At 35.3% G+C, this 26,826-nt stretch overlaps 3 protein-coding genes across 4 annotated transcripts in view; all 3 read right to left on the bottom strand.

Annotated features, from left to right (window-relative positions):
• LOC148609162 (uncharacterized) overlaps nucleotides 1-26,826 on the bottom strand; it is a 461,126-nt gene that overhangs the window by 211,165 nt on the left and 223,135 nt on the right. The window lies entirely within an intron of this gene.
• Nucleotides 9,141-11,195, bottom strand: LOC148609168 (protein CFDP2-like). The gene is made up of 3 exons (XM_088541230.1): nucleotides 10,305-11,195; nucleotides 9,834-9,965; nucleotides 9,141-9,404 (listed from the first exon to the last, which is right to left on the bottom strand). The coding sequence occupies exons 1-3, from the start codon at nucleotides 11,193-11,195 to the stop codon at nucleotides 9,141-9,143; spliced, it is 1,287 nt and encodes a 428-aa protein (XP_088397356.1).
• LOC148609167 (uncharacterized) lies at nucleotides 15,180-19,550 on the bottom strand. 2 transcript variants are annotated; one of them, XM_088541447.1, is made up of 2 exons: nucleotides 19,305-19,550; nucleotides 15,180-16,550 (listed from the first exon to the last, which is right to left on the bottom strand). In XM_088541447.1, exon 2 carries the CDS (start codon nucleotides 16,537-16,539, stop codon nucleotides 15,544-15,546), a length of 996 nt encoding a protein of 331 aa, XP_088397573.1. In that variant the 5' UTR covers nucleotides 16,540-16,550; nucleotides 19,305-19,550; the 3' UTR covers nucleotides 15,180-15,543. The 2 variants fall into 2 exon arrangements, with proteins under 2 accessions (XP_088397573.1, XP_088397572.1); XM_088541446.1 differs by having other exon boundaries at nucleotides 19,259-19,546.

The raw sequence follows: 26,826 nt of genomic DNA, 5'->3' as shown, positions 1-26,826 counted from the left end.
TTGTAAAAATATCAAATATTTAATTTTGAGGGCTATATTTACTTAAATATGGTGGTAATCAGCACTTGAAATCAAGTTTTGTGTAAATTTGAGCAAAAATTTGATTAGAAAGAGGAAAAACTCACTTTCATTACTGTGGTTAAGGACATATAAGCATTTCCCTATGGCAACATGGAAAATGCATTTTTGAGTACTTTTTTGCTTTAGGTGCCCTTTACTTGTCATGTTTTATTGTGAAAACACTGCATTTACAAATTTAAAGCCAAAGATATAACCTTTTGCAAAAATTTCAAGATTTAGGGTTTTTGACATGTGATCAAGAAAAAGGGGGAGACATGTCAGACATAAATGTTAAAAAATAGACCAATTTTTCAGAAAATGACTACTTTTAAAGGCTATCTCTTTATTAATATTGTTAAAAAACAAGTTGTGATTGATTTTTTTTATTTGAAAAGTCAGAAAAAGTTCTTTGCAAATATTTAATGCATTTAAGTATGGTAGAATATTGTCACTTTTTTGCTCGCGCAACTTGGTTACCCTATATTTAAAAATCAAATATTTAAAAAAGTGCTTGTCACATTTCACTGAAACTTTGCAAATGCATTCAGTATGTGTATAGGAATATACTTGTATAGTTATTTATTTTTTCTAAGACAGAAAGTGACTCTTAAGGTTACAGACCACCAATTCAACCAATGAGCATTTGGAACATACGCAAAAATAGTCCTACGCAGAAATTACCCCTGTTCCTCATAGTGCTGTGAAAAAAGTTCTCATCTCATTTAAAAAATTTTAACAGTTTCTGAAAGGAAAAACATTTCTGTACATTTTATAGGTGCATTTTGCTTCTTGTGATGTGAAGCCTAATCTCCATAATGATTTCTAAATATACCCCTATCTTGTGAAAACACTGGGATTTCCCATGCTATTTATAGACACTTCCCTTCCGGTGACCAGTACTGCACTGCAAGTCTGCTAACCCCACATGCCATTCTGAGGATTGTGAGCTCACATATGTAGAATCATGCTGATATATAGTCCTCTGCAGGTTAAAGTTAAGGTAAAGTCCAGAGAAGCCATTGAATATGGTGAAATTAGCATAGAAGCCTATGGGAAGTGGAATTAGTGGTTTTTAGCCTACATATCAACAAAGAACACAAAATAACCAATATAATACAAAGTAACAGAAGTAAATGAGCAAATCGGACTCCACTAAAACTGGGAGCATGGACCGGAGGCTAAGCGTCCTCTGGTTTTCTAGAACCACCCGTCAGCTGTTGGCTCATAAATAGTAAAATCCGGGTAGACGAAAGAAGAAAGGAAATCTATGACACACGCATCGAATAATCAGTTTTCATGGTGCAGATGGATACACCGTAACGATCCACGATATTATGATGACGACCATAAAACTTCTGTAGCGAAAATAGGCTTTTAGTCGCTATTATATTGACGCCCACAAAATGGGATCTCTTCGTCAGAGTCATTTCAGTTTTTAATGTCCTTGGACGTTATTTCTAATTCTGAAGAAAACTTATACATTACAATAATATTTTGGCCAATTATGGACACAATGGGGGCAGAATTATTACAAAAATCATTTTAACTGACTGTTATATAAATGCAACACGAACGCACCGTATCGTTAATCAAAGTACTCATGTACTGAATCAATTTATATCGATCGTTTTAATTTTTATGCCTATAATAATCGTCAAATTTCAAAAATAGAGGATGAAAGGGGGTACGGGGATTGAACCAAACGTATCTAAACACAACTTGCTGATGTAATTGGTGAATATTGAACTCTTCGATTTTAATTTTTTTAATTTACCATTCTGATTACAAAAAAACATTACATAACACGTCAAATTCATGATGCATTGTACCAGTGCGCCAGTTTGCGTTATATTTAGGTTCAGTGTCGGTTTACATGCTACATCTAGATGAATGAACACAAAACTCTCTACTGCATAATTGAACTACAAACTACCAGTTGACCTTTCCTAGTTTCTAAATTTTCAAGTCAAAATTCAATTTATCGACCTCCATCTCGAAACGGTCTGTCAAATCTTTCAAACTTCAGCCACAATTATTGAAATGAATCATGTTCTTAGATACATGTCCCTCTCAACTAGCTACATTCCTCTGTTGATTAGGTTTATAGCTCAAGTGCTATATTATCGCATAGACACCTATGTGACATTCAAAATACCTAGTTTCTTCGGCACCTAGTTCCAGACACATCTACATAGTAACATAAACGCCAAAGGCTTAAAATATATATTAAACTATTATATTTGGTGTAGAAAACACTAGCCATGCACTTTTAAGGCCCCCGGGCACATGCAGCTCTACTATTTTTACATATGGCCAAAAAAGCCAAAACGAATGATAATTACAAAAAAGCAATATCACCAGACCACAGACTGGCACCATTCCCCAAGATGGATTATCGAAATTCTTACGCCATCGTCTAAGCAAATTATTTTTAATTAGATCGTTGTTAATACAATCCTGATTAATCAGCATATTTAGTTCGCAGTAGAAGTTGTTCGTTGAGTGTGTTTATAGGGGTAAATGACACATAATTAAATTTGATATATTAGAAAGACCTGTAAAATCCACCCGACTATCTGCATTTGCACCTAAGTGGGTATGCCATTTGATTGGACTATTTTACTGCGGTAGTGTAAGATAATTGCAGATGCTATCAGGCTTCACAAATCTAAAGGCCCTGGCGACTATCACGATGAATCTGCAGTTTGGTACAAAGAGAGATAACTCTAACTTATTTTAACAAATTATTGGGTGAAATTGACAGTTTCCATTTTTTTTTCAACAAAGATAACAATGTTTGAATCAACTAATTTCAAAGCAACAAGCTTTGAACCATCAACAGTTCAATATGTCAGTCTGTCTTTTTCAAATGGTTGGCCGTTGTACCAAAGTTTCTCCCTGTAGCACTTCTCCAGTTCTATGCCGCTTTGTTGATGGTTGCATCAAACAAATGCTTATAGAAGCTAGCACAACTATATATATACAGATTCAATATTTTATTTAAGTCTCACCACTTGTAAAACATATACAATACAATTATATATACAAGACATGAATATAATTTAAATACAAGTGCCATTCTATTGAGGATTGTCAGAGACTATTAAATGTACAACTAACATATAAAACATAAAATTAATGTACTGTGAAATGAATGTTCATTAAAATTATGAATATACATGTATAAAAGTGTTTCTTCTACTTAAAATATTAAAAAGGCAACTACTTTAAAACAATCAGGGCGTTTGAATAAACATACAAATTTACACGTACATGATCAAATAAGATTCAGTTAAAAAAAATTAATACCATAATCTGATTAAAATACCGCTGGGGTTATAATTTTACTAGTTGATAGCTTGACTTGAAATATCTGCATGGTCTGTTCAAACTTTTCTGTTAAATTTAAAAAAAAGATAACTTAATTAGACGCTAAAGAAAATTCCACGCGCTTTTTGTTGTCCTCAGATAACACCAATAGAGGGTATCCAATAATAATTAAAGTAAATTATTTGCCAATTAAAGATGCCATTGACAAGAAATAAAATAATATGAACCAGTAGACTACAACTATATGTAGTTATATGTGTTAATACATATTATATATGTCAAACAAACAGACATTCTCTAGTTATTTGAGAAGGGCGGTTATCCCAATGCTACACAAAATCTATTCACACACGAAGGTTTTTATTTATTATTGACTAATTATTTTTAAATATCAATACATGTATGAATAGAAATAACATGAGTGTTTATCATTATCAGATTCGTACGTACACTAAAAGGCTAACAACAACACTAAAGATGAGACCTTAGTGGTTAACTATATATAATTTATAGCAATTGTTTTCATTTAATTAACTCCTAACTGTCAAACTAGCTAACAAACGAAAACTGTCTGTCCAAATAAAACACTTCAACATTCGTATAAAAAATATTCTAATTCATGAATTACAAAGATATCTGACAGTAGTTTGATAAAATATTGGTGGGAAACTCAAAATCTTACCGAAAAAAAACTTTTTAGAGAATCTGCAATGACGTTTAACACAAGGCAGTCAGCACACTTCCGAAGTCTAATATATATATAGCAGCAGAAAAAGGAGGATGATAGAAATTGTATCATTTTCCAATATTAATTTGATTACAATAACCAGTATTGTATGTAACAACTGCTCTTTTACTGACCTCTTTTTTTCCTTCAACAAATGAAGTCTTTTTAGAACATCTTTTGAAAATATGAATTCCCATTTCTTAAATGGAAGCAATTCACTAGGATGAAGCCAAAAAAAAAAAGAACGATTTTTGAGATTTACTTTTGGCTTTACTAAACGGGATCAATCTTTCAAATTAATTGAATTCTTCCTTCCTTTTTCTCCCCCTTTCTTCCTTAAGGGGTTACATCCTTAAATTCGTTTCTTGTACGACCGCAATTTATCGGTCGTACAATTGTATCACCCTGTCGGCGTTGGCATCGTCGTCGTTGGTGTCTGTTAATTTAAGTTAATTTACGAAAACTTGAGTAAAACTTAACCAATCTGTTTTGAAATTTTAAGACATTGTTCCTAGGAACATAGCGGAGGGCCCTATAGCTTTTTTTTTTTTTTTTTTTTTTTTTTTTTTTGCCCCGTCCCATTGGAAATAAGGGTATAAAAGGGGAAAATAGCTGTTATCATTAGAATTATTTTTTTATGATTTAGATGTCAATCTGTTCCTTTTGAAAGTCTGTTTTGAAAATTTTTACAGGGTGGGCTCATCTATATCGGTTTTGGAGTTCGAGCGGTACCAAATGTGGCCTCGCCCAAAAAGTAAATCATATTTTTTTTTTAAATATTTGGTCCGATTTTGATTTTTTTTTTAATTGGATTCCTCTTAAAATCGCCTCCTGTGCTTTACAACCAGATTTAAGATATCTCTTATCGTTATCGGAGTAAAAAAGGACCACCCAAAAAAATAAACTTAAAATTTTGCTCCGATTTTGAAATTTAAAAAAAAAAAATTCTTATTGGATTCCTTATGATAATCCCTGCCTGCGTTTTTAATCAGATTTCAGATATCTCTTACGTTTTTTTTTAGTTATGGGGGTTAAAGGGACCACGCCATCAAAACATTGACTTTTCAATTTTTGTTACCGTAATGAACTATAAGCTCCCATGCTTAAGTGTCCACACTTGCCCCATCTGTGTAGAGTTTAACCTTTGCAGTCGTATCATGCTGCGCTCCAAAAAGCTTTCTTTAAAAAAATGACTTGTTCATAAATGTAGTTATTATCCCTTATTTTTAGTAGCTCAGATGAATAAACAATTAAAACCCATCTTACACTCTTTACTTGAAAAAACAAAACAAATAAACAAACAACAACGACTACTTACGAACTCCCTTAGCTTATCAAGGGCTTACGTTACGTCCGCGTACAAAGAGCGATAACTCTAATTCAAATGAATCATCAGTTTGAAGCTCCTACCTATTAGGTCTCAGTCTTGTATTCTTCGCCCCATAGGCTTCTATAGTATACCTTAAATTTTCATGATTTTTTAAAAAATAGACAAGGAGTTTCAATCTAACTTTTGACCATGTTTTTCCATTAAGGAAATGTCAAAAATAATTTTTAGATCCATTTTAGAAAAAAGGCACGATCTTTAATACACCAGGCCAGGTCGAACTAAAAATAGACTTTTCTACTTTCACTTTTATTTTGAGTTCATAAAATAGACCCCTTCTCTGAAGCATTATTTTTCATGAAAGATTTTTTTGTACTTTTGATGAAAAATGATGGTTCCTTTGCCAAGAAATAAAAACAGAGAAAGGCAAAAAGAAAGTGCACTATATTTTTTAGCCTCCATGTTTTGCGTACACCCGCTCAGGAATATGTCATACAAGACTGATACCTATTCAGCACTTTCTTTTTCAAACAAACTGGTTTTTTTTTTCAACAACTTAATTACTTTGGAACATAGCAAGTTTATAATTTTTTATTTAAAATTGGTCGTTGTAGCAAGATTTACCCTACCGCTGCACCTGGTCCATGCTCCCAGTTTTTAGTGGAGACCGAGTTGCTCATTTGCTTTTGTTACTTTGTATGTATAACTTTAGTTACTTCATGTTCATTGTGTATGTCTGTTTTCCATGCCTGGTTTTTGTCCCTGGATTACAAACTACCGCTATAACCATGGTTCCCTTGATTATTCTTTCTACTGACAAAAAAGTCGTTAAAAAGACGCAAACCTCAAAATCATAGAAAACAAAACAAGACCAAGAAGTCGTATGCTGGAGATCTATTTAGAATGAGACATGACTTGTTAAACTATAGTAAGATATATGCCAAGCATCAGTTAAAGGTCATTATGACAAATTACTACGAATATACAAAATACCTCAACAAATTCAAAATCTTCCAAAGTTCCAATAAAGTATTGGAGCTCATAAACGAATTACAATAAAAGACTACTGCTAGTAATAGCTCCATGTTACAGCCTTCTGGTTCTTGGCAAAAACATTTCCAAAATTTCAATAAACCAAAATTAGAATCCTGAGGGAGAAAGGGTCAGTTTATTGGAAAAGGATAAATGCTTCCATGAACTTGATATGAAAATCTCAGAAGTGGAGATCTCTATTGCTATTGCATCCACTATAGTAAATAAAGCTACAGTGCTCGAGAATACAACTAATATGTTCAAGTTTGGAAAACAGGTATTATTGCAATGCGTTCAAATTATTCAATTCAAGTAAAACCAAAGACCAGTTCTTCAGGATATATTGTACCAAACGACGCCTCTGGTCCCAACAACTACTGTGGTATCACTATGATTGCAGCTGCATTCGGTAAACTTTTTAACAACATTCTAGATAACTTCTTGAAAAAAAAAGAATTATAAATGATGGACAAATAGGATTCATGCACCTATGAAACCTTCAAAAGTAATTTTGGGGTTAAAAATATCTATTACGTATATCTGCACAACGACTTAGAATTGAACAAGGTTGTTATCAGGGTTCTCCTCGTCACAGCAGGATATGCCTCAGGTGTAATTCTGATATGGTAGATGACGAAAGACACTTTCTATTGTCGTGCAAATCACTCAAGGACACCACAAAAAATATGTACAAGTCAATCAATCTTAAATGTACAACTTTCAACTCGCTAAATCCTAATGAAAAAGTAATCTGGTTACTATTCGATATTGACTATATTTGCAACTCCATAAAACTAAATGTGCAAGATATAATCCTGCATCTTAAATCAAACTGTAAAATTACTTCATATTATCTGTACTACCCTGTGATGTTATAAATAAAAAAATGTCTTTTTGGTAGGCAAAGTCCGGGAGTTGACATTGAGCATCGTCCTCTGGTGTCCTTTGTAGCTAACTTATTTGCACTGGAAACATCGGATGGCATTCCTGGTCGTGGAGCCCTTAAGTAGAAATTACACAGAGGTGGTCATCTATTTAACTCACACTTTTAATCTTTTTGTCAACGAAGACACGACAGTGGCTGAAATTGACCTACGCATCATATGAAAATCTTGCTAACTATCATAATTTGCGGTAGCACTCACATGCATCCACGATCAATACCATTGTGAATGGAAAAGAGTGAAACGTGAAATGGAAAGGAGTAAAAATAACCATGAAATTGATAGTTAATCAAACAGCATGCAAGGGAAATTTCGCATCTTCCATTTTATTTAGAAATCCGAGTAATATTTACGCACTATTTAATGACTTATTTCTTCGGACTGTTGATCACGTGGTGAATCAAAGTACTAAAGTACTGAGTCAATGAAGCCTTCATATTTTGCTCTGTTTCTTACTGCACAATCACATTTCTAATCATAAAAAAGGATTGTTATATTTTAAACTAGGGAAAGAATTATTTTTACCATTCTTTCTTTTTGAACAATTTTTTTCAAGACCGTTTATTAGCTGAGCAGCCATGGCTTCTTGAGTTGACAAGACGAATGGAGGAAAATGACTCAACCTTTTCTTACTTTTCACACACACAGATTTAACGATACACATTTAAAAATATACATGTTAATTCACCCTTCCATGATTTTTTCTTTTCTTCTTTTTTTTTTTTTTTTTTTGCTTTTTTATATCACTCACTACATATCTTTTGCTTTTACTTATCATAGAATTGAGGTAAATATTTATACAGCTCCAAGTTCTCTCTTAGTCATACATGGACAGAGAGTCTTTAGTTAAACCACTGTTGAATCCTGTGTCCCTGTGTCAAAGCATGTAAATTTGCCATTTATGATTTATTGATTTATTCCATTTCGTCCATGGGTGGACATAGGGCGACTACAGTTTCTCTCCATTCGCTTCGGTTTTGGGCGATGGTGTTACAATTCTTCCACGTTAGTCCTACTCTCTTCAGTTCAGAGTTCAAACCCCTCCTCCAGGTGTTCTTTGGTCTTCCTCTTTTTCTTTGCCCTTGGGGATTCCAATCTAAAGCTTGCTTTGTAGTGTTTTTATTGTTCTTCCTTAAAGTATGACCAATCCATTTCCATTTTCGGGTTCGAATGGTGTTTTCTATTGGTTGTTGTTTTGTTCTTTGCCAGAGTTTCTTGTTTGTTATTTTTTCTGGCCATCTGATATTCATTATATTTCTTAGGCACTTGTTAACAAAGACTTGTATAGATTTCATGGTGTTTTCTGTTTCTCTCCAGGTCTCGCAACCATATAACAGGACAGACTTAACATTGCTGTTGAAAATTTTGATCTTAGTAGTCGTTCTCAGTGTTCTACTTTTCCATACTGGCTTTAGAATGGAAAAAGCCTGTAATGCTTTCATCTTTCTGGCTTGTACATCTTCGTCAGTGCCTCCAGTTGTACTCATGACACTTCCAAGGTACGTAAATTTATCTACATTCTCTATCTGTTGGTTATTTACCAATATTGGATCCATCTGGTTTTGTTGGATTCTCATGGCTTTGGTTTTGGCTGTGTTGATATACAATCCTGTTCTTTTAGCTGTTTCTTCGAGATGGTTGACCTGGTGTTGGGAATCTTGAAGACGATGCGATAGTGTGCATATGTCGTCTGCAAATTCGAGGTCTTCTAGACGAGATGTTAGTGTCCATTTATACCATGAGGGTCGTTGTAAGCTGTTGTTGCTATCCAGTCGATGACTATGAGAAAGAGAAGGGGAGAGAGAATGCATCCTTGCCTTACGCCAGTTGTTACAGGGAAAGGATCCGTCAATGTACCAGCATGTAGGACCTGACAAGAGAATTCTTCATACAGTAACTTAATCATGGAAATAATCTTTGGAGGAATCCCATAGTGTCCTAGAATGTTCCACAAGACCTGATGATCTATGCTGTCAAATGCTTTCTGGAAGTCAATAAAGTTTAGATATAGGGATGACTGCCATTCGATCGTTTGCTCAATAATTATTCTGAGTGTTGCAATCTGGTCGACACATGATCGTTCTTGTCTAAATCCAGCTTGTTCATCTCTCGGCTTGCTATCAATCTCTTCTTTCATTCTTTGTAAGATTATACTGCATAGGATTTTAGTAGGAATGGACAAAAGAGTTATTCCTCTCCAGTTGTTGCAATTGGATTTGTCCCCCTTTTTAAGTAGTTTTACCAAGAGTCCCTTTTGCCAGTCTTTTGGAATTTTTTCTTTTTCCCATATCTGGTTTAATAGCCCAAGAAGATATTGAATGGTAGTGTCATTCATGGACTTGAGGGCTTCTGGTGGTATGCCATCGATTCCCGCTGCTTTCCCATTCTTAAGATGTTTTAGGGCTTTTCTTACTTCATTTTCGGTAATTTTGTCAGTCTCTATGTTAAGTGTTGGACCTTCTTCAAGTATTGGTGGATTTGTTGGTGGTGGTCTGTTCAATACCTCACTAAAGTGTTCTTTCCATCTGTCAAGCTGGTCTTCTAGCTTTGTGAGGGTATTGTTGTTTTTATCTTTGACTGGTAAATTTTCATTTTGAGAGATCTTTCCACTGAGTTGTCTTGTGATGTTATACAATGTTTTGATGTCTCCTTTTAAGCAGGCTTTTTCAGCTTCTACTGCTAACTTTTCAGCATGGTTTCTTTTATCTCTTTTACAGCTTTTCTTCACTTCTCTGTCTTTTGCGCTGTAAAGGTCTTGCAGGTTTTTCTTTTGCTGTCTGGTTTTGGCACTCATCAACTTTTCTTTTATTTCCCTTCTTTCAGATATTGTATCCCATGTTTGATCTGACATCCATTTCTTTCTTTTCACTTGAATGAAACCAACTGTTTCTTCGCATGCTTCCAGAATGGCTGTCTTTGTTGAGTTCCAGATGTCATCAATATCATTGTTCATTTCTTCGTTGTCAAGATCTAGTAAAGTACTAAATCTGTTCCTGAGTGTAATTTGGAAGTTTTCTTTCACTTTCTGATCTTTAAACTTCTCAACATTAAACTTCCTTTTTGTAGTCTCTCTTTTCTTTGTTGTTAAAAGCTTGAGTTTAATTTTTCCAGTTACAAGATGGTGATCTGATGCTGCGTCTGCTCCACGTTTTGTTCGTACATCTTGTAATGAAGATCTCCATCGACGGCTTATTGTTATGTGGTCTATTTGGTTTTCAGTGTCTCCAGATGGTGAAATCCAGGTGGTTTTATGACAAGATTTATGTGGAAACCAAGTACCGCCAATTACTAGACTGTTTATAGCGCAAAAGTCAGCAAACATCTCTCCGTTCTCATTCATTTGCCCTATTCCATGTGGTCCTATCTCCCTTTCTCTACCTCCTCTGTCATCACCTACTTTGGCATTCAGATCTCCTAAGATGATAAGGATGTCTCTTTTAGGAACGGCATCAACAACTGATTGTAATAAGTTGTAGAAGTCATTTTTATCATCTTCGTCTGCGGTGTTTGTTGGTGCATACACCTGTATAAATGTTGTTTTCTGGAATCGAGTGTCAAATCTAGCTGATATCACTCTTGCAGATATTGGATTCCACTCCAAAAGCGATTTCTTGGCTTTCTTTGTAAGCATGAATCCCACGCCTTTGTCATGTATGTCGTCTTCATTTGGATTTCCTGAGAATATGACCGTATGACCTGAAGATAGTGTTGTCATTCCAGCTGTATTCCATCTTACTTCGCTGAGTCCTAGAATTTCGATATTGTATCTATCCATTTCGTTCGCAATTTGCAAGCTTTTGCCACTTTGATACATTGTTCTAACATTCCAAGTGCCTATGGTTGTTTGTTGTTTTGGTGAGAACAACTTCATCAGCTTTCGCGTCATTTGCTGTCCTCGATGTTTGGTTTGGTCCTCTTTCTCTAGTCGTTGACGAGTCCGAGGAATGACTTTTACTGTAATCGTTTCTGTAACCATTTGTATCCACTAGTGGGGGGTTGGCCCTCTAGCTAAATTTGCCATTTATGGCGTCTAATTACTTTCAAAATGAATTTTGACCATACAATCAGACCAAAGCATCAACATTGTAGTTCACCCAAAACCAATGTTCTTTCACCTCTACTAAATAGAGTTACTAACAGAGTCATAAAATGGAGCAGTCCTGAGAGACGCAAAAAGGGTATTTAAGACTGTGATATAAATAATCTGTATTTTCATGTCATTCAAACATGTATCTTTCAGTACTAATGGACCCCATATATTTGTTTAATGGCTAAATCAGATAACTAGCAAGTCCTATCCCTATTAAATGCAATGCTGTCAAAATATTCTAAATAAACAGAAACTGAAAACTTTTGGTAAATAACATTATTACTATCTTTTCTAAACTTAGACAAAAACAAATACGTTACACAGTTTTCAACATGTGTTGTTAATTGTAAATATGTGAATATGTATCAAGATGACAAACTATGATATGAATACATCAATTGAAACTAGGTTTTTGTACTGTTTACAAGTAACACATTGTAAACAAGTCTTATCATTGTAGATCTTTGTTATATACTTATAATGTAAGTTCGATGTAATGCGATGTTATAATTTTAATATATGTAATGTACCATGCCATCATGGGCCCATTCATAAGGCTGATAACAGTTTTTTTCTTCTATATGACTCAGCAGCATTTTCAGAACATAAAACTCTTTCATTTCCAACTTTGTTGACATCTATCACACCAGACCTATGCTTCTAGGATAAGGTATTGATTCTCCAACTATATAACTAATATGTTACTATTGTGGGGTATAGCATTCTTGAAAAACTAGCGCTGTATTTTCTGCCAGATAATTTCTCAACAGAATAAATAACAAATACCGGAATGGAACTAGTATACTGATTAATTGTGATATCCTTTTTGGTGTGAACAAACTGGTGGGAAGAGATACAAAAAAGTACCAATACTTTGGCTGGTTTAGCAGACGAAGCGGCAAAAAAATGTAAAACAAGAGAATCTATGTGAAATAGTCAAGATATTGTGTGGAAAATTCAGGGTAATAACAAGGAGTAACCAAGGGAAATAAGATTCAAGCGGAAATCAAAAGAATGTAATCCAGGGACAAAGACCAGACATGTAAAACAGACAAACACAACAAAGAACATAGAGTAACTAAAATAATACATACAAAGTAACAAAAGTAAATAAGCAACTCGGACTCCACTAAAAATTGGGAGCATGGACCAGGTGCACCGGTATGATAAGCGTTCTCTGCTTTTCTATAAACACCCACCGAGTTGCTCATAAGAAATCAAGTCCGGGATAAACGAAAAAAGGAAAGTAAAACTATGACACATTGAACAAAGCAGTTTTCATGGTGCAGATAGATACACCGTAACGATCCACGAGTTCATGATGACGACCACAAAACTTCTGTAGTAATGACTTCAACCTTGTAGAAACATACCCTGTTCCAGACGCCTACTTGGAAGAAGACTAGCGCGATACAAAAAGTAGTTACAGCAAGCCCTGGCTTAATGTTTGAGTTGTCATATGAAAACTCCATACGTAGGTGCTGAATGGGTGTTGCTACAGATGAAAGGAAAGTTGACAATTCTGAATGAACCGTCATTCCGTTTGTCTTAAAGCTTGGTCAATAGATTTTTTTATCATCGATCTTTAAGTGTAGGTCAAGATATGAGGCTGACTTCACAGGGTCTGTAGTATCCTTAATCTTAAGTTCTTTGGGGTATAGATGCGATGTATCAAATCCCCGAAACTAAGATTGTTTAACGATAATTTAATACGTCATCTATATAGCGGAAACTGAGATTAAAGGATCTAGCTAAAGGAGGTTATTTCTTTCTTTCAACAAACTAGTCAATGTAGAGTGTAAATCAACCAACAAGCTAGTCAATGTAGAGTGTAAATCAACCAACAAACTAGTCGATGTAGAATGTAAATCAACCAACCAACTAGTCTATGAATCAACCGTCATAGTACTATACAATCTATGCTTGTTTCTACCAACGAGTTGAACCTCACAATCATACTCACTGTATTGCTCTTAAGTACTTAAATGGAATACATATTGGAGGTTTAATTATGCAGTTAAAGCACTGACCCTTGTTTCAGTAACATTTTTCTTGTAAATATAATACTTATAATATAATAGTCCAAATTTGGCAATAATTCGCAAAATAACTAGAGATTTTTTACTACAATATTTCCAAATTATAGAAATAATTATGATTGCACATTCTCCTCGTTCTACTCCTCGTTCTAATCACGGTTTCCTAGCTTTCATTATCTATATGCGCTTTTGTTAGAAATCGAGTATTTAATATATTTTATATATTTTTTAATCTTTTAGCATAATAACATTTAACGGTTAATGTTCTTGAATAACATCTCTTAAAGACATGAATTCAGACTTTCTCCCCTAGAATTCAGAATATGCAGTGTGATTACAAGCCAATTATCTTAACCTTTCAAATTTGTGATTAGAGTTACTGTTAATGTTGAAAAAAACATCATTACTACGTTAGTGTTATGTTCAATGATGTACCTTCAAAAACTATCAAAGACTATCGAAAATCATTACATAAACCTCGCTAATGACTGATTGAAGCATCGGATATTTGTAATAATATTGTCATTTGAAGACAACTACATCCGATCCTAATTGAATCTGCGTTCAGGTCAAGTTACTTAAATCAATAATAATGTCACAGGGACTAATTATTTCCAAAGATATTATCTTTGATACAACTGAAACAAAATCTGCTCTAGTTAGTTTTGAATCAAAGTTGAAAAGATTATCATATTTTGATATGTTCCCCGTGTCTGTCTCGATTAAATTGATACAGTAATAGATATAAATGCTGCAAGTAGGTATTGATGTTTGCTGACGCACATCGTCAATGATTAAAGATGAATTTATGATTATTTCAGGTAAAATTGTGATGATGGAGACATTCTTTTAGTCCTATGACCACTGTGTTCAGGATCTAGTTGCTCGTACCACACTTCGAAGTCAGTATCGTCGTGTTTCTCTGCCTTGCGCGTGCGTTTTATATTCATATACAATACGCATGCGAGACCCAAACTTGTGAATGATACAGATTCAGATTTAAAATAGTGTTTTTTGGTTGGGTGATATTTGCTTTGTTGCGTTGCATGGTTCTGTACTCAAGTTAGTGGTCTACAAAAATCATCTGTTTAATTGCTAAAATGTTTAACAACCAATTAAATCAAAGACTGAAGTCTTCAAAGTTTCTAATCGTCAAATATTCTATACCACTGATTTTAGCTTGCCTTCAACATCCGAATGGCACGAATGCGATATGCTTTAAAATCGGTTGACTTCCGCTAAAATTATTGTGCCTTGATTACTCCCTCGTAACTGTGATGATCCGAATGTTTCTCAATCAAAACAACTGGTTTGCTTCGCTAATTGACAGTTTTAACATCGTTTGGAATTTTTCTGACCCTTTTATGCTTACGTTATCTTCCCTGTATCATTTTGATCCGATGGCGCAGTGTAACATTAAAGTCGTCAACTTCTGAGACGTTTAGGTTAAGAGAATGAAAAGGGCGAGAATTTCATGGATAAATACGTTAAATAATCTAAAGATACTAAAGATAAAATGAAGAAACCATAGTTGCTAATTGTTACAAAAACCACATGGATTTCCGTGTAGTTTTGTGAATTGTATATTTCTTCTGTACAACCGGTACTTGAGCGGGCATATTTTATACAAACAAAGACGTTACAAAGAGATGTATATTCAATTATGGACAGCCAGATGATTTTCTTGTGGGAACCAAAAAGAATCAGTTAAATGATATTTGTCACTGTAGTGTATCATTGCTATTTGGTTTGTGAGAATTCAGAATTGAGAAATTTTGTAGTCGAAATTTACTATCTATGAAAAACACTCCAATGCCTTTTCTTTTTTTTTCTTTAAACCAGACAAGAAAATGAAGCTTCATTTTAATGTCATATAATACAAATATTTTTCAAATAATGTTTGCAAAATTAAATACCGTACTGAAAATGATTCCGGTCTATGCCTGAATTGGCAGCACCATTAATGATTTACATGCGTGTATATATAACAAGTGTCACGAGTTAACAGGAACAATTTTCGGAGTATTTTCGTTGTTATTTGAATTTTTGCTACTCAGATTAGAATCAACTTCTACATCATGATTAATGTTTAAATTTCCATCAGTTGAAACAGAATTAGTTACGTTTTGAGCAGATTCATTTAGTATCGGACTTTGAGTATTAGAATTCACATCAACTTGGCCGTTCTTCGATGAATCATCACGACCCGTGTTCACAGACTCGTCTTCCTTAGGGGTACTTGTATTGAGCACAAAACCAGTGTTTTCACGCACTATGTCCTCAAACTTATGTGGTATATTAGATTGTGATGACGAATCAATACTTTGAGCATTTGAACTTATCACAGTTTCAGCCGAGGTAAGATAGTTGTCAATCTTGTCATAAAATTCCATCCGCTGCGCATGAGATTTATTAATTTTACGGATACGGCTTAATGCAAACATACGTCTACGAGTAATAGAATCTACCCAGTTTTGAAATTTTTCCTTTTGCTTTATTAAATCTTCCTTTCGCTTCTCCAACATGAAAGCAAATGCTTTTCTTTCCTCATCTGATATGTGTAAATCAGGGTCATACTCGTCCTCATCACAGTTTTGATTATTTTCTCGTGATTGCTCGGTTTCTTCATCCTCACTTGTAAGATTTTTCGTTACATGTTCTTTCCAAGTCTCTGAGCCCATTTCTGGTTTTGGGACAGTAATAGATGTAACATCAGAATGCTCTCTTTCATTGCCCCCAGTTTGATTATTTTCCGGGCTGTTTTGAAAACGTCCTGCCTGTTCCTGAGTATTATTCAGCACATCATTCATGCTTTCTGAATTTTGTTGTTTATTGTTTGTTCGTTCTGTTTCAGAACGCTTTTTTTGCTGTTGGCCACTGCTCACGCTATTTTGTAAAGATGAGCTGCTTTTATTGTCCAAATCTCCTTCAGGATTTTTCATAACCTCAGAATTTGATGTTGAAATATACTCCCCTTCTGTCGATGTCATGTTTACAGTTTCTGAAATAAGGATTCGTAGCTGTTACGATACTATTTAAATAGTTCAACAAGACTAACATAACGAAGGTAGACAGACAGTCTTTAGTTCAAATTACATTTTTGCAGATTTATTTGTTTTAATTACGCGCTTTAAAATTAAATGTAAACAAATTACATGAATATATGCACTACAAGAATACAATAAGGTTACATATAACGTTTAGTCAAGGTTCAGAATTAGAATAAAATTCCGATGAAACAGGGGTATCAATAGATCGGAGATTTTATCTGCCTAAATATCTCCTACAAGTTTTAAATCCTATTTTATTGGCTTTGCACTTTGTTATTTAAACAAAGGTCTGATAAGAAGTTTGGAGAAAGTTCGACGATATTTATACCGAAGTACATGACAAGAAATTTATGTACTTCATAGAACTTCGTCTCCATTTATCCACAATATATGTCACATCTACATGCAGGTGTATTCTAACACTTCCATCCTAATTATACAAGTTTGTGTTAATGGAAGTCTCTATTTCTATTATTTTAATGGGAGTCTTTATTTTTTTTATTTTTCGTTGTCCCCCATTGAACTTTTAATCAGTTCGAAGAAGCTTATTTGGAGTTGCTATTTGTCAAATTTAAGAATTTACGACAAGTTCAAGACCAGTACTGTTATAATTAACTTCAAGTTTTATCAGAATGCTGTAAATTGCATTGAATCACAATTAACAACACGAACATTATATTCACATTATTTACCCGGCTTAGCAAAGAATTAATCAACTGAATGTTACGAGGCAGAAATATCAAAAATGTCAATGTGAAATAACTCGGTCGCCTCAGAACATGATTCTTCAAGCAAAAAAATAAATTTTATTTCGATTTTTATAGGTTCAAAATAGAATTACTGAGTGTCGATAAGAATATTTAACTTTTTATACTGTGATGTAAAATAAAAATATTCTTTTATTTGTATTCAAGCTCCCGGACTACGCTCTGCATTTAATTTCATCTTAAAAATAATTAAATCTGTTTCTTTTGTTGGTTGAAATTTGAGGACGTCATCTCTAAACATACAAGTGAGACTTAGTCGAGGACTTTTGAATAAAATGCAATTATGTGTATAGGTAACCCATCAATCAACTTCAAAAGCTTATTGTATATGTCAATGGATTCATACAATTACATTTACTTTAATAAAGTGTCATAAATCCCCTGATCTCCTTTAAATTTTTCAACGTATCGTCATGAATAATGTCAACAGCTATGTTTACATTTGTTAGCATTTTATTGTTAAACTCGAATGTTTGGTAGTAACTTCTTCAACAGCAAGTAGTGTTTGATAATTTACATCTATACTTCTGCGGTCCGTGTGACTACTGGACAATTAAACAAATATTTATAGTACATGGAATGAGTTGTTCGGGGCTCTTCTTTTAAACGTTTGTTAAATACATTCAACGAGTAAATATTATCACACCTAATAAAATTAAATACAAGTTGACAACGCTGACCCTAGTACCCTATAGTGACAATTAGTCAGGGAAACCATCTTTAAAACGTTATTACAAACCAGAAAGTCATGCATTCAATAAGAGATTTAACTGTGAACATACAAAACCGAATAGAACACTCAGGTGTCACGTTTGAAACTGTTAAAGACAGGGGAATGTAAACCAGACCAAAATCAACGAACTGAGGCATTCCTGCATAATATCAAATTAGACGATGCTCGAGACTTAATCTTTCGAAGATTATCATTTAGGATCGAAAATCAAATGAAGTTCTTTAAATTATAAAATATCGGCAAAAAAATACCGAAGCGTCAGCAGTGGGACGATTCGAATATGTCAAAATAATAATAAAAAATCACATGAAACAGAGACTATCTACATACACAATGTAGCGAACCGAATAACATAATACACATAACAAGACATCAAGACTAAAAAAACAAGCAACATGAGCTCATAATGAGACGACTCTATTCGCTACACAGCTCCATCGGATCAGATAGAAACAGGGAAGATAATGTAAACTTATAGAAGGGTCTGAAAAATTCCCAACGATGTTAGAACTGTCAAATTTGCGATGCGAACTCGAACTCGTACCGCTGTGACATCTATGGCAACACCGCCTTGTCCAGCGCCCTGGACCACTCGGGCAGCTAGGCTATAAAAATATCGCTTTCCCTTACCGGGTCATTCCTCCTCGTAGGATTAATCTAGGGGTGTAACTTAGTACACGATGTATGGTAGTACGGGACAGTTCAGCTGGGTGTTATTATGTATATAAATATGTGTATGTATATATGTATCAAATATTATGTGTGTTGCTGCAGTACCAAGTAATAAGGTTTTCGTCTGAATACAGAATTCGTCCGCACGTTAATAGAACACATATACAACAGTATGCATTCCACCCCTACATGGTAATAGTGTGAATACATATATATATGGTTGAGAAAGTCGCAGTTGATTTTTTACATAATTAAGACCTGTATACACTCGCTTTACTCTTCTTGTTAATTCAGCTGAATATAGATATGCAGTACTATGCAGTACGATGCATGTACCATCCTATGTTAGAACTTAAAATGTATCACACGATTAAAAAAGTGTCCTTAAATATTTCTTTTTAACACATACCATATATATAATATTACAATTCAAAAGATATTCAGACCAATAAATTTCCTACTCTAAAACAAAACGAAGATCTCTTACCTGTAGAGAACTTTACATACCACACCTGTTCATATTTCCGACGTACCTTATAATAACGGTATATCCCAATGTCGTTAAACCTTCTTTACTTTTACACATGCGTGTGACATTATGACATGACCGCTACAATAGGCTGCCTTTGTTGTTTTCGCTAGTTGTCAATTTCCACTGAATGCCTTTGTGAAATAATTGATCCGTGATTATAATCCTGTGTTCATAATCCCTCAATGGCAAACTTAACGCATGTAAAATGACCCTAATTCTTGTAGGCAGATTAAAATGACAATTGCAAAACAGCTTTTAAACTCTCTACGGTAAATTGGAATTATGATGTGAGAAATGCTTTGTTTTCAAATATTAAAATCCAAATTGGAACAGAAGTGATGTAATTCATCCTTCAAAACTTTGAATGATATATTGAAATCAACTTATCAAAGCTGTATAAAATGTCTAGAAGCCATAATGATTAATTCATTTGCAAATTACAGTCTTTGATGAACGATATTTCCCGAGGGTGTTAAGCTAGCGTTGTACAGAGAACTTCGGGTTTAAATAAAATGAATCGCAGAGTGCAGCTTAATACAACCACAAAGGTCGAGCCCTGAACAGTTGGGGACACACTATTTTTAATAACTTGTTACTTTGAACTTGGATTACGATTAGATATTTGTAACAGGATAATACTGAAGTGGTTCCTTTTTCACCCTTATTCCTAAATAGTTCAAGTCATAACCTGCCAAGTCAATCCCAAATTCCCTGTGGGGCTATGCCACCTTATGGTACAATTTCAAAGCGATCCATTCCCTTTCACTCAAATTATTTTCCGGAAATCAGGAAAAGTACTTGTTTATGGCCTCTTTATAGCCCCTTATTCTTACTAGGCTTAGATCAGAACCCAAAAGTCAGTCAGTCTCTCTTTTGTGGCATGGCACCTTGTTGTAAAATTTATATGAGATCGATTCATTTTTACTCAAGTTATTGTACCGAGACAAAGAAAATGCTTGTTTCAGACCCCTTTTTGGTCCGTAACTCCTACAAGGTTCAAGTCTTAACCCCCCCCCCAAAAAAAAAAAAAAAAAAAAAAAAAAAACAGATGCAAGTCCGACCAATGTGGTGTAGAATATTGTGGAACAATAACATAGACATTCCTATCCTTTTACAGGAGTTATGTAATTAAAGTCTATGAAATGTTTGTCCAAGACTCCATATTGGCCCCTAATTTTAAAACGGTTGCGGTCATATCCCCATCAATACCAACCTTCCTTTTGTAGTTTTGATCAACCAACTAATATTCAAATTGTGGCTCGAGAACCAAGTGTCTACGGATGCCGACGACGACAGCACTATACCAGTACACAGCCGCTTTGCAGTGCTTACAAACCACTGAGCTACGTCATTCTGTGAGACACAACCAGCTCACGTTTTGCCAATGGTTTAATCATACGCTTAATTGACCAGTCTGTGGTCTAGTTGGTCTCAATGTGATACACGTACAGTTGTATACAAAAAGGTGAATTTTTGCATGATATGAAAACTTTAAAAATGGCTAACTTTACATCGAAATCATTATGCTTCCTGTCATGGGAATGCTACAATAGCTGTAAGCCTTAATGTATTTTAATAATGCTTGTATTGGCTTAAGAACCGTTCGCGTTTCAAGTTAAAGGTCAAGGTAACGTCCGACCTTAATAATCCCCTTCAATTGATTTTGATATTAACGGGGCACCTAATCTGAAATCGTATGTTTTTTTTAAGTCAAAGGTTAAGATCACAGTAATTTTTTATCACTGCGAGGAGATACAAGCATAGTTTTGGCATTGTTTTTTTCTGTTTTTTTCTTTCATCTTCTTTGTGGTAGTTGCTTTTTTTAGACTTATTGTTCAAAGGGGATTTTTAAATATTGTTCTAATTGTGGTATGGATTACCAAAAGTACTATGTTTTTTTGTTTTTGTTTTCTGGGGTTTAACGCTAAGGCAGCAATATTTCAGCTATATTCAGGCGATGAACATGAAGTGGATGATAAAATGAACATGAAATGATGATGAAATGAAAAATGAGATGGGACACAAGGATAATGGGGTCGAGAAATTTTGATTGCCACTGGAAATAGGGAGAGGTAGGTAGGGTCGGGCAATTTAGTCTCCTGTGGCGGAGCCCTATGGTTTCCTACTCCGGAAGAACACCACAGTAGTGTTTTTTTTAACGTGCGAGGAACGTGGAATCTTTCTCAACACGTTACCCCACTATGGTTTGCGGTCAGGTTTTCCGTATAATAGCCTGACAACCCCAGCATGTAACACGCCAGGGGTACCCCATTCCACCACCTGGAGCATACAACCCAGTTGCTCTGTGGGCAGAGCCCCCTGACCCCCGGCTAGGGTTCTGAGCACTATTTAGTCGCCCTTTACAGGCTTAGCGCTGCTGCAGACCTATTCTTTTGACAGCCGGACCTGCACGGGTCCACATAGTATGAAAATCATACTGTCAAAACTTACAGCAATATCATTATTTTTAACATGTTTCTAACGTTCCGTCCAATGAAATATATACGGATAAACCTCCTGTGGATAATCTCAGTAGATTATAATATATAACATCTAAGAGGAACTAGGGAAATATTATAGGCGACAAATTTGAAAGATCAAACAAAAGCCAGAACTATCAATTATTTATCCTTGGTAATGATCCAAACATCGTATATATGCTATAATCGATAGATCATGTAATATGTATTCCATCTCCAAAGAAATTATTTGCTGTATCTACTGTCTCAGAGCAATAAATTTTAAAGTCTGTCATAAATGATACGGGAATGTTTTTTTTATTATATTAAAACCGGTAAATCGTCGAATTAAGGGACGAATGCTATGAGACAAAACAAACGCAATTCTCATCAACGAAATATCAAAGACTCCCAAGAGCAAAAATCTCCCATCCTCCAGCACAAAACTTGAAATTCAATTGAACATTTTCAAAATCAGACAAAAATATTAACAAGAGACTCCCAGAATCGCTCACCTGGTTGAATGTTTGCCTTTCAATGGCAATAAATTTAACAAGGAGTTGTCCAACAAATTTGACTCAAGACGATTTTGGTAGGACTTATAAGGATCATTTCAGCAATTAAAAGTTTCTTTCTCTCTATCATTGGCCGAAGGAGTAATCAAGGGAACCAAGATTCTAGCGGAAATCAAAAGAATGTAATCCAGGGACAATTACCAGGAGTGGAAAACAGACAAATACAACTAAGAACATAAATTAACCAAAATCATACATACAAAGTAACAAACTCGGACTCTACTAAATACTGGGAGCATGGACCAGGTGTACCTGTAGGGTTTGCGGCCTCTGCTTTTTCTAGAAACACCCGCCGAGTTGCTAATAAAAAGTATAACTGAAAAAAAACGTGATTTTTTACCTTTCAAGAGCAATAATTCTTATAAGTAGTCGTCCGACAACTTTGATCTATTGCAGACTTCTGTAGGCCTTATAAAAAGGATTATTTCAGCAGTCGAAAGAGTTTGGCTAAACCTGATGGTTTTGGAAATATACGAGAAAAACTTCTGACTGACCCCTTTCTTATATTTTAAGTAGTAGCAGCCATGTTTTCCACGGATCAAAAATCCCTACATCAGTTCTAAGGAAAATACCATAAAGGACATTCATATCAACTTTGGTTCCAATTGGTCGGGTAGTGCCAGAGATTGATTGATTGTTGGGGTTTAACGTCCGAGCAGCAATATTTCAGCTATATTCAGACGATGAATATGAAATGGATGATAAAATGAACACAAAATGATGATGAAATGATGAACGATTGGATGGGACACAAGGATAATAGGGTCGACAAATTTTGATTGCCACTAGAATAAGGGAGGGATGGGTAAGGACGGGAAATTTAGCCTCCAGTGGCCGAACGCGAAGGTTCCTACTCCTATCGAATACCACAGCAGGGTTCTTTAACGTGCGAGGAACGTGGCATCTTTCCCAACACGGTGCACCACTATGCGGTCAGGTTTTCCGTATTATAGCCTGACAACCCCAGCATGTAACACGCCAGGGGTACCCCATTCCACCACCTGGAGCACACAACCTAGTTGCTCTGTGGGCAGAGCGCCTACAAGCTTAGCGGTGATGTTGGCCTATTCTTTTGACACCCGGACCTGCAAGGGGCGGTAGTGTCAGAGAAGATTTTAAAGTTCCAACAGCTGTCATCTATACATTTTTTGTCCAAACATAATTCATGACAATAGGCACATCCCAATATGGTAATCTGACACCCCATTAAGTTTTATAACAGTCCAACAAGTCGTTAAGGAGGAGTTGTGAACAACGCATCAGACCAAATTTTGCTGAAAAATGCCTAAGTTCCAACAGCCGTCATTTGTACAATTTTAGTTCAAACTAAAAGCCCTGACAGCTAGTATGCTCATTTCCATGTGGTTATATTACACTCAACAAAGTTTCATAACAATGCTACAAGTTGCTTAGAAAACAGTCAGTAATTAGTAATTGAAATATGAAACATAGGTCAGTAATCACACAGTTCGCCATATAAAATCATTGTTACATTTTCGTACAAAAATTAAGTTTAAACCTAATGTTTTGACATAGAATGGTCTAAAGTGATTTCCGCATGTTGACATCTTGTTGAAAGGTAGACTTTTCATACACGAATCCTGCCAAGTTTTGGCTAAATTAGCGACTTGGTTTTAAAGTTTTGAGATTTTTTTTCTAAGTTTCTTAAAGACAGACACAAATTTATGACTTCAACTAACTTCTTAGTGAGGTTGGGTAAATGATAGGTTATTTATCTACAGTAACTTTTCTACACGTATCAATAAAATGGTAATGTCATGTTTACCTCGGCATTATATTTTCTAAATGGACAAAATAATACCGTAGTAAATGAGTAATCGAGACTAAGACATCTTCATGTCTTAGTTAACAAGTAAAGACCATGTAAAATCTAAGAACACCATTATTCTTCCGCAGCAAGCTTATCCGCCATCGATTTTGTGATTTTCCTTTGACATTTTTCTTTCTTTTGCATGTTCATATTTCAAATTAATGAAGCAGTAATCTACACTCTAATCCAACTGTGTTTGTAGTCGTGTCATGCGATGGTGCATAAAATTTGCTCAACAAGTGGTTTTTGTCATTTTCAATTCTTTTTACAGAAAATCGAAACGGATTTGAAGTAATGTTTCTCTCGTTGTTAAGCTTAAGATAAAAGCGTTTTTACAAGAAATATTCGCAGGAACACTACTCATATATATGGAATAGGAATACATGCATGAACCACATGGATTAAAAAACAAAGATGGTCATATTGACTTACTTGAATAGTCAAGTCTTCGACCTGAAAACGTTTTGGAACGATATTAATGCCAAAACTTAAATGAAACACCAAAGGTACACTTTCTGTTAAGGTTTATTACTTTAAGAGAATATTTATAATAGAATACCTCTCATTTTGTCCACATGAAAATCTTTATAGATGTGTCGTTAGTACGTAAGCAATTTGAAAGCTTTTATTTCATCTTTGATGAAATGCATATTGATCCTTTACAAATATCAATACAGAAAGCATATATCTAAATATTGAACGGGGCTATTGAGTTACTATACAAGACAGGGCCTGACAATAGAACAAAATGTAACTTGTGAATATTCTACATATGTCGTTAGAAAATTGTCTCAATCAATATACTCAAGATACCTTCCTAAACAAGAGGCTCCCAGGAACCTGAATCGCTCACCTGATTAAAGTTTGTCTTTCAAAAATTTAACAAGTTGTCCAACAATTTGACTTACGAAGACATATAATCATTTCAGAAATTGAAAGTTTCTTTCTATTACAGTTTTCAAGATATTGGCGGAAAGCTAAAAAAAATGTCATTTTTTATCATTCAAGGTCAATAACTCTTACAAGGAGTCGCCTGAAAACTCTGATCCCGAAAGACTTTTGAAGGCCTTATAATAAGGATCATTTTAGCAATTAATTGATTGATTGATTGTTTGGGTTTAACGCCCGAGCAGCAATATTTCAGCTATATTTAGGCGATGAACATGAAAGGGATGATAAAATGAACATGAAATGATGACGAAATGAAAAAAGGGATGGGACACAAGGATAATAGGGTCGATAAATTTTGATTGCCACACGAAAAAGGGAGGGATGGGTAGGGTCGGGCAATTTAGCCTCCTGTGGCGGAGCGCTAAGGTTACTCCTATCGAATACCACAGCAGGGTTCTTTAACGTGTGAGGAACGTGGCATCTTTCCCAACACGGTGAACCACTATGGTTTGCGGTCAGATTTTCCGTATTATAGCCAGAAAACCCAAGCATGTAACACGCCAGGGTTACCCCATTCCAGCACCTGGGGCACACATTACAGTTGCTCTGTGGGCAGAGCGCCTAGCCCCGGCTAGGTTTCTGAGCAGTATTTAGTCGCCTTTTAAGACAAGCTTAGCGCTGCTGCAGGCCTATTCTTTTGACACCCGGACCTGCACGGGGCTTTAGCAATTGAAAGCGTTTGTCAAAACCTAACGGTTTTGGAGATGTATATATACGAAAAACTACTGTCTGATCCCTATGTTCTATTTTTAGTAACGGTGGCGACTAAATAGTGCTCAGAACCTTAGCCGGGGGCTAGGGCGCTCTGCCCACAGAGCAACTGGGTTGCGTGCCTCAGGTGGTGGAATGGGGTACCCCTGGTGTGTTAGATGCTGGGGTTGTCAGGCTATAATACGGAAAACCTGACCGCAAACCATAGTGGTGCACCGTGTTGGTAAAGATGCCACGTTCCTCGCACGTTAAATAACCCTACTGTGGTATTCCCCCGGAGTAGGAACCGTAGGGCTCCGCCACAGTAGGATAAATTGCCCGACCCTACCCACCTCTCCCCATTTCCAGTGGCAATCAAAATTTGTCGACCCCATTGTCCTTGTATTCCATCCCTTTTTCATTTCATCATCATTTCATGTTCATTTTATCATCAATTTCGTGTTCATCGTCTGAATATAGCTGAAATATTGCTGCTCGGACGTTAAACCCCAACAAACAAACAAAGTAACGGTGGCCATGTTTTTCAACGGATCAAATATCCCCAGATCAGTTATCTGCATGATACCCAAAGGAATATTCATACCAAGTTGGATGCCAATTGGTCAGGTAGTGTCAGAGAAGAAGATTTCTAAATGAAATAACATCAAAATAGCAAAAAGTTGTCGAAACAGATGGCAGTAACTCCAACATAGCTTATCAGATTAAAATGAAAATTTGACCACAGATAGATCTTATCATACTGAACACGTTTACCCAGTCAGAACTTGGCTAAACCTAACAGTTTTGGAGATATATTACAAAAACTACTGTCTGACCCCTTATGTTCTTTTTGTTTGTTTGTTTGTTGGGGTTTAACGTCCGAGCAGCAATATTTCAGCTATATTCAGACGATGAACATGAAATGGATGATAAAATGAACATGAAATAAAAAAAAAGGATGGGTCACAAGGATAATAGGGTCGACAAATTTTGATTGCCACTGTAAAAAGGGGGTTG

This window comes from Perna viridis, chromosome 8, assembly GCF_037379345.1.
Source record: "Perna viridis isolate PV_CMFRI_1.1 ecotype Kerala chromosome 8, ASM3737934v1, whole genome shotgun sequence".
In the NCBI taxonomy this organism is placed as follows: Eukaryota; Metazoa; Mollusca; class Bivalvia; order Mytilida; family Mytilidae; genus Perna; species Perna viridis.
Note: the sequence above shows the minus strand (reverse complement) of the source record. Positions and strands in the feature narration are given on the sequence as shown.

Excerpts from the sequence above, each read along its gene's own strand:
- LOC148609168 (XM_088541230.1), bottom strand. The coding sequence starts at position 11,195 with ATGGATAGATACAATATCGAAATTCTAGGACTCAGCGAAGTAAGATGG. Across the intron at positions 9,966-10,304 it reads TGGAAGCATGCGAAGAAACA|CTAGAAGACCAGCTTGACAG; the intron begins GTTGGTTTCATT and ends ACCCTCACAAAG. Across the intron at positions 9,405-9,833 it reads ACAAAATTACCGAAAATGAA|AAAGCATTTGACAGCATAGA; the intron begins GTAAGAAAAGCC and ends ATTGACTTCCAG.
- LOC148609167 (XM_088541447.1), bottom strand. The coding sequence starts at position 16,539 with ATGACATCGACAGAAGGGGAGTATATTTCAACATCAAATTCTGAGGTT.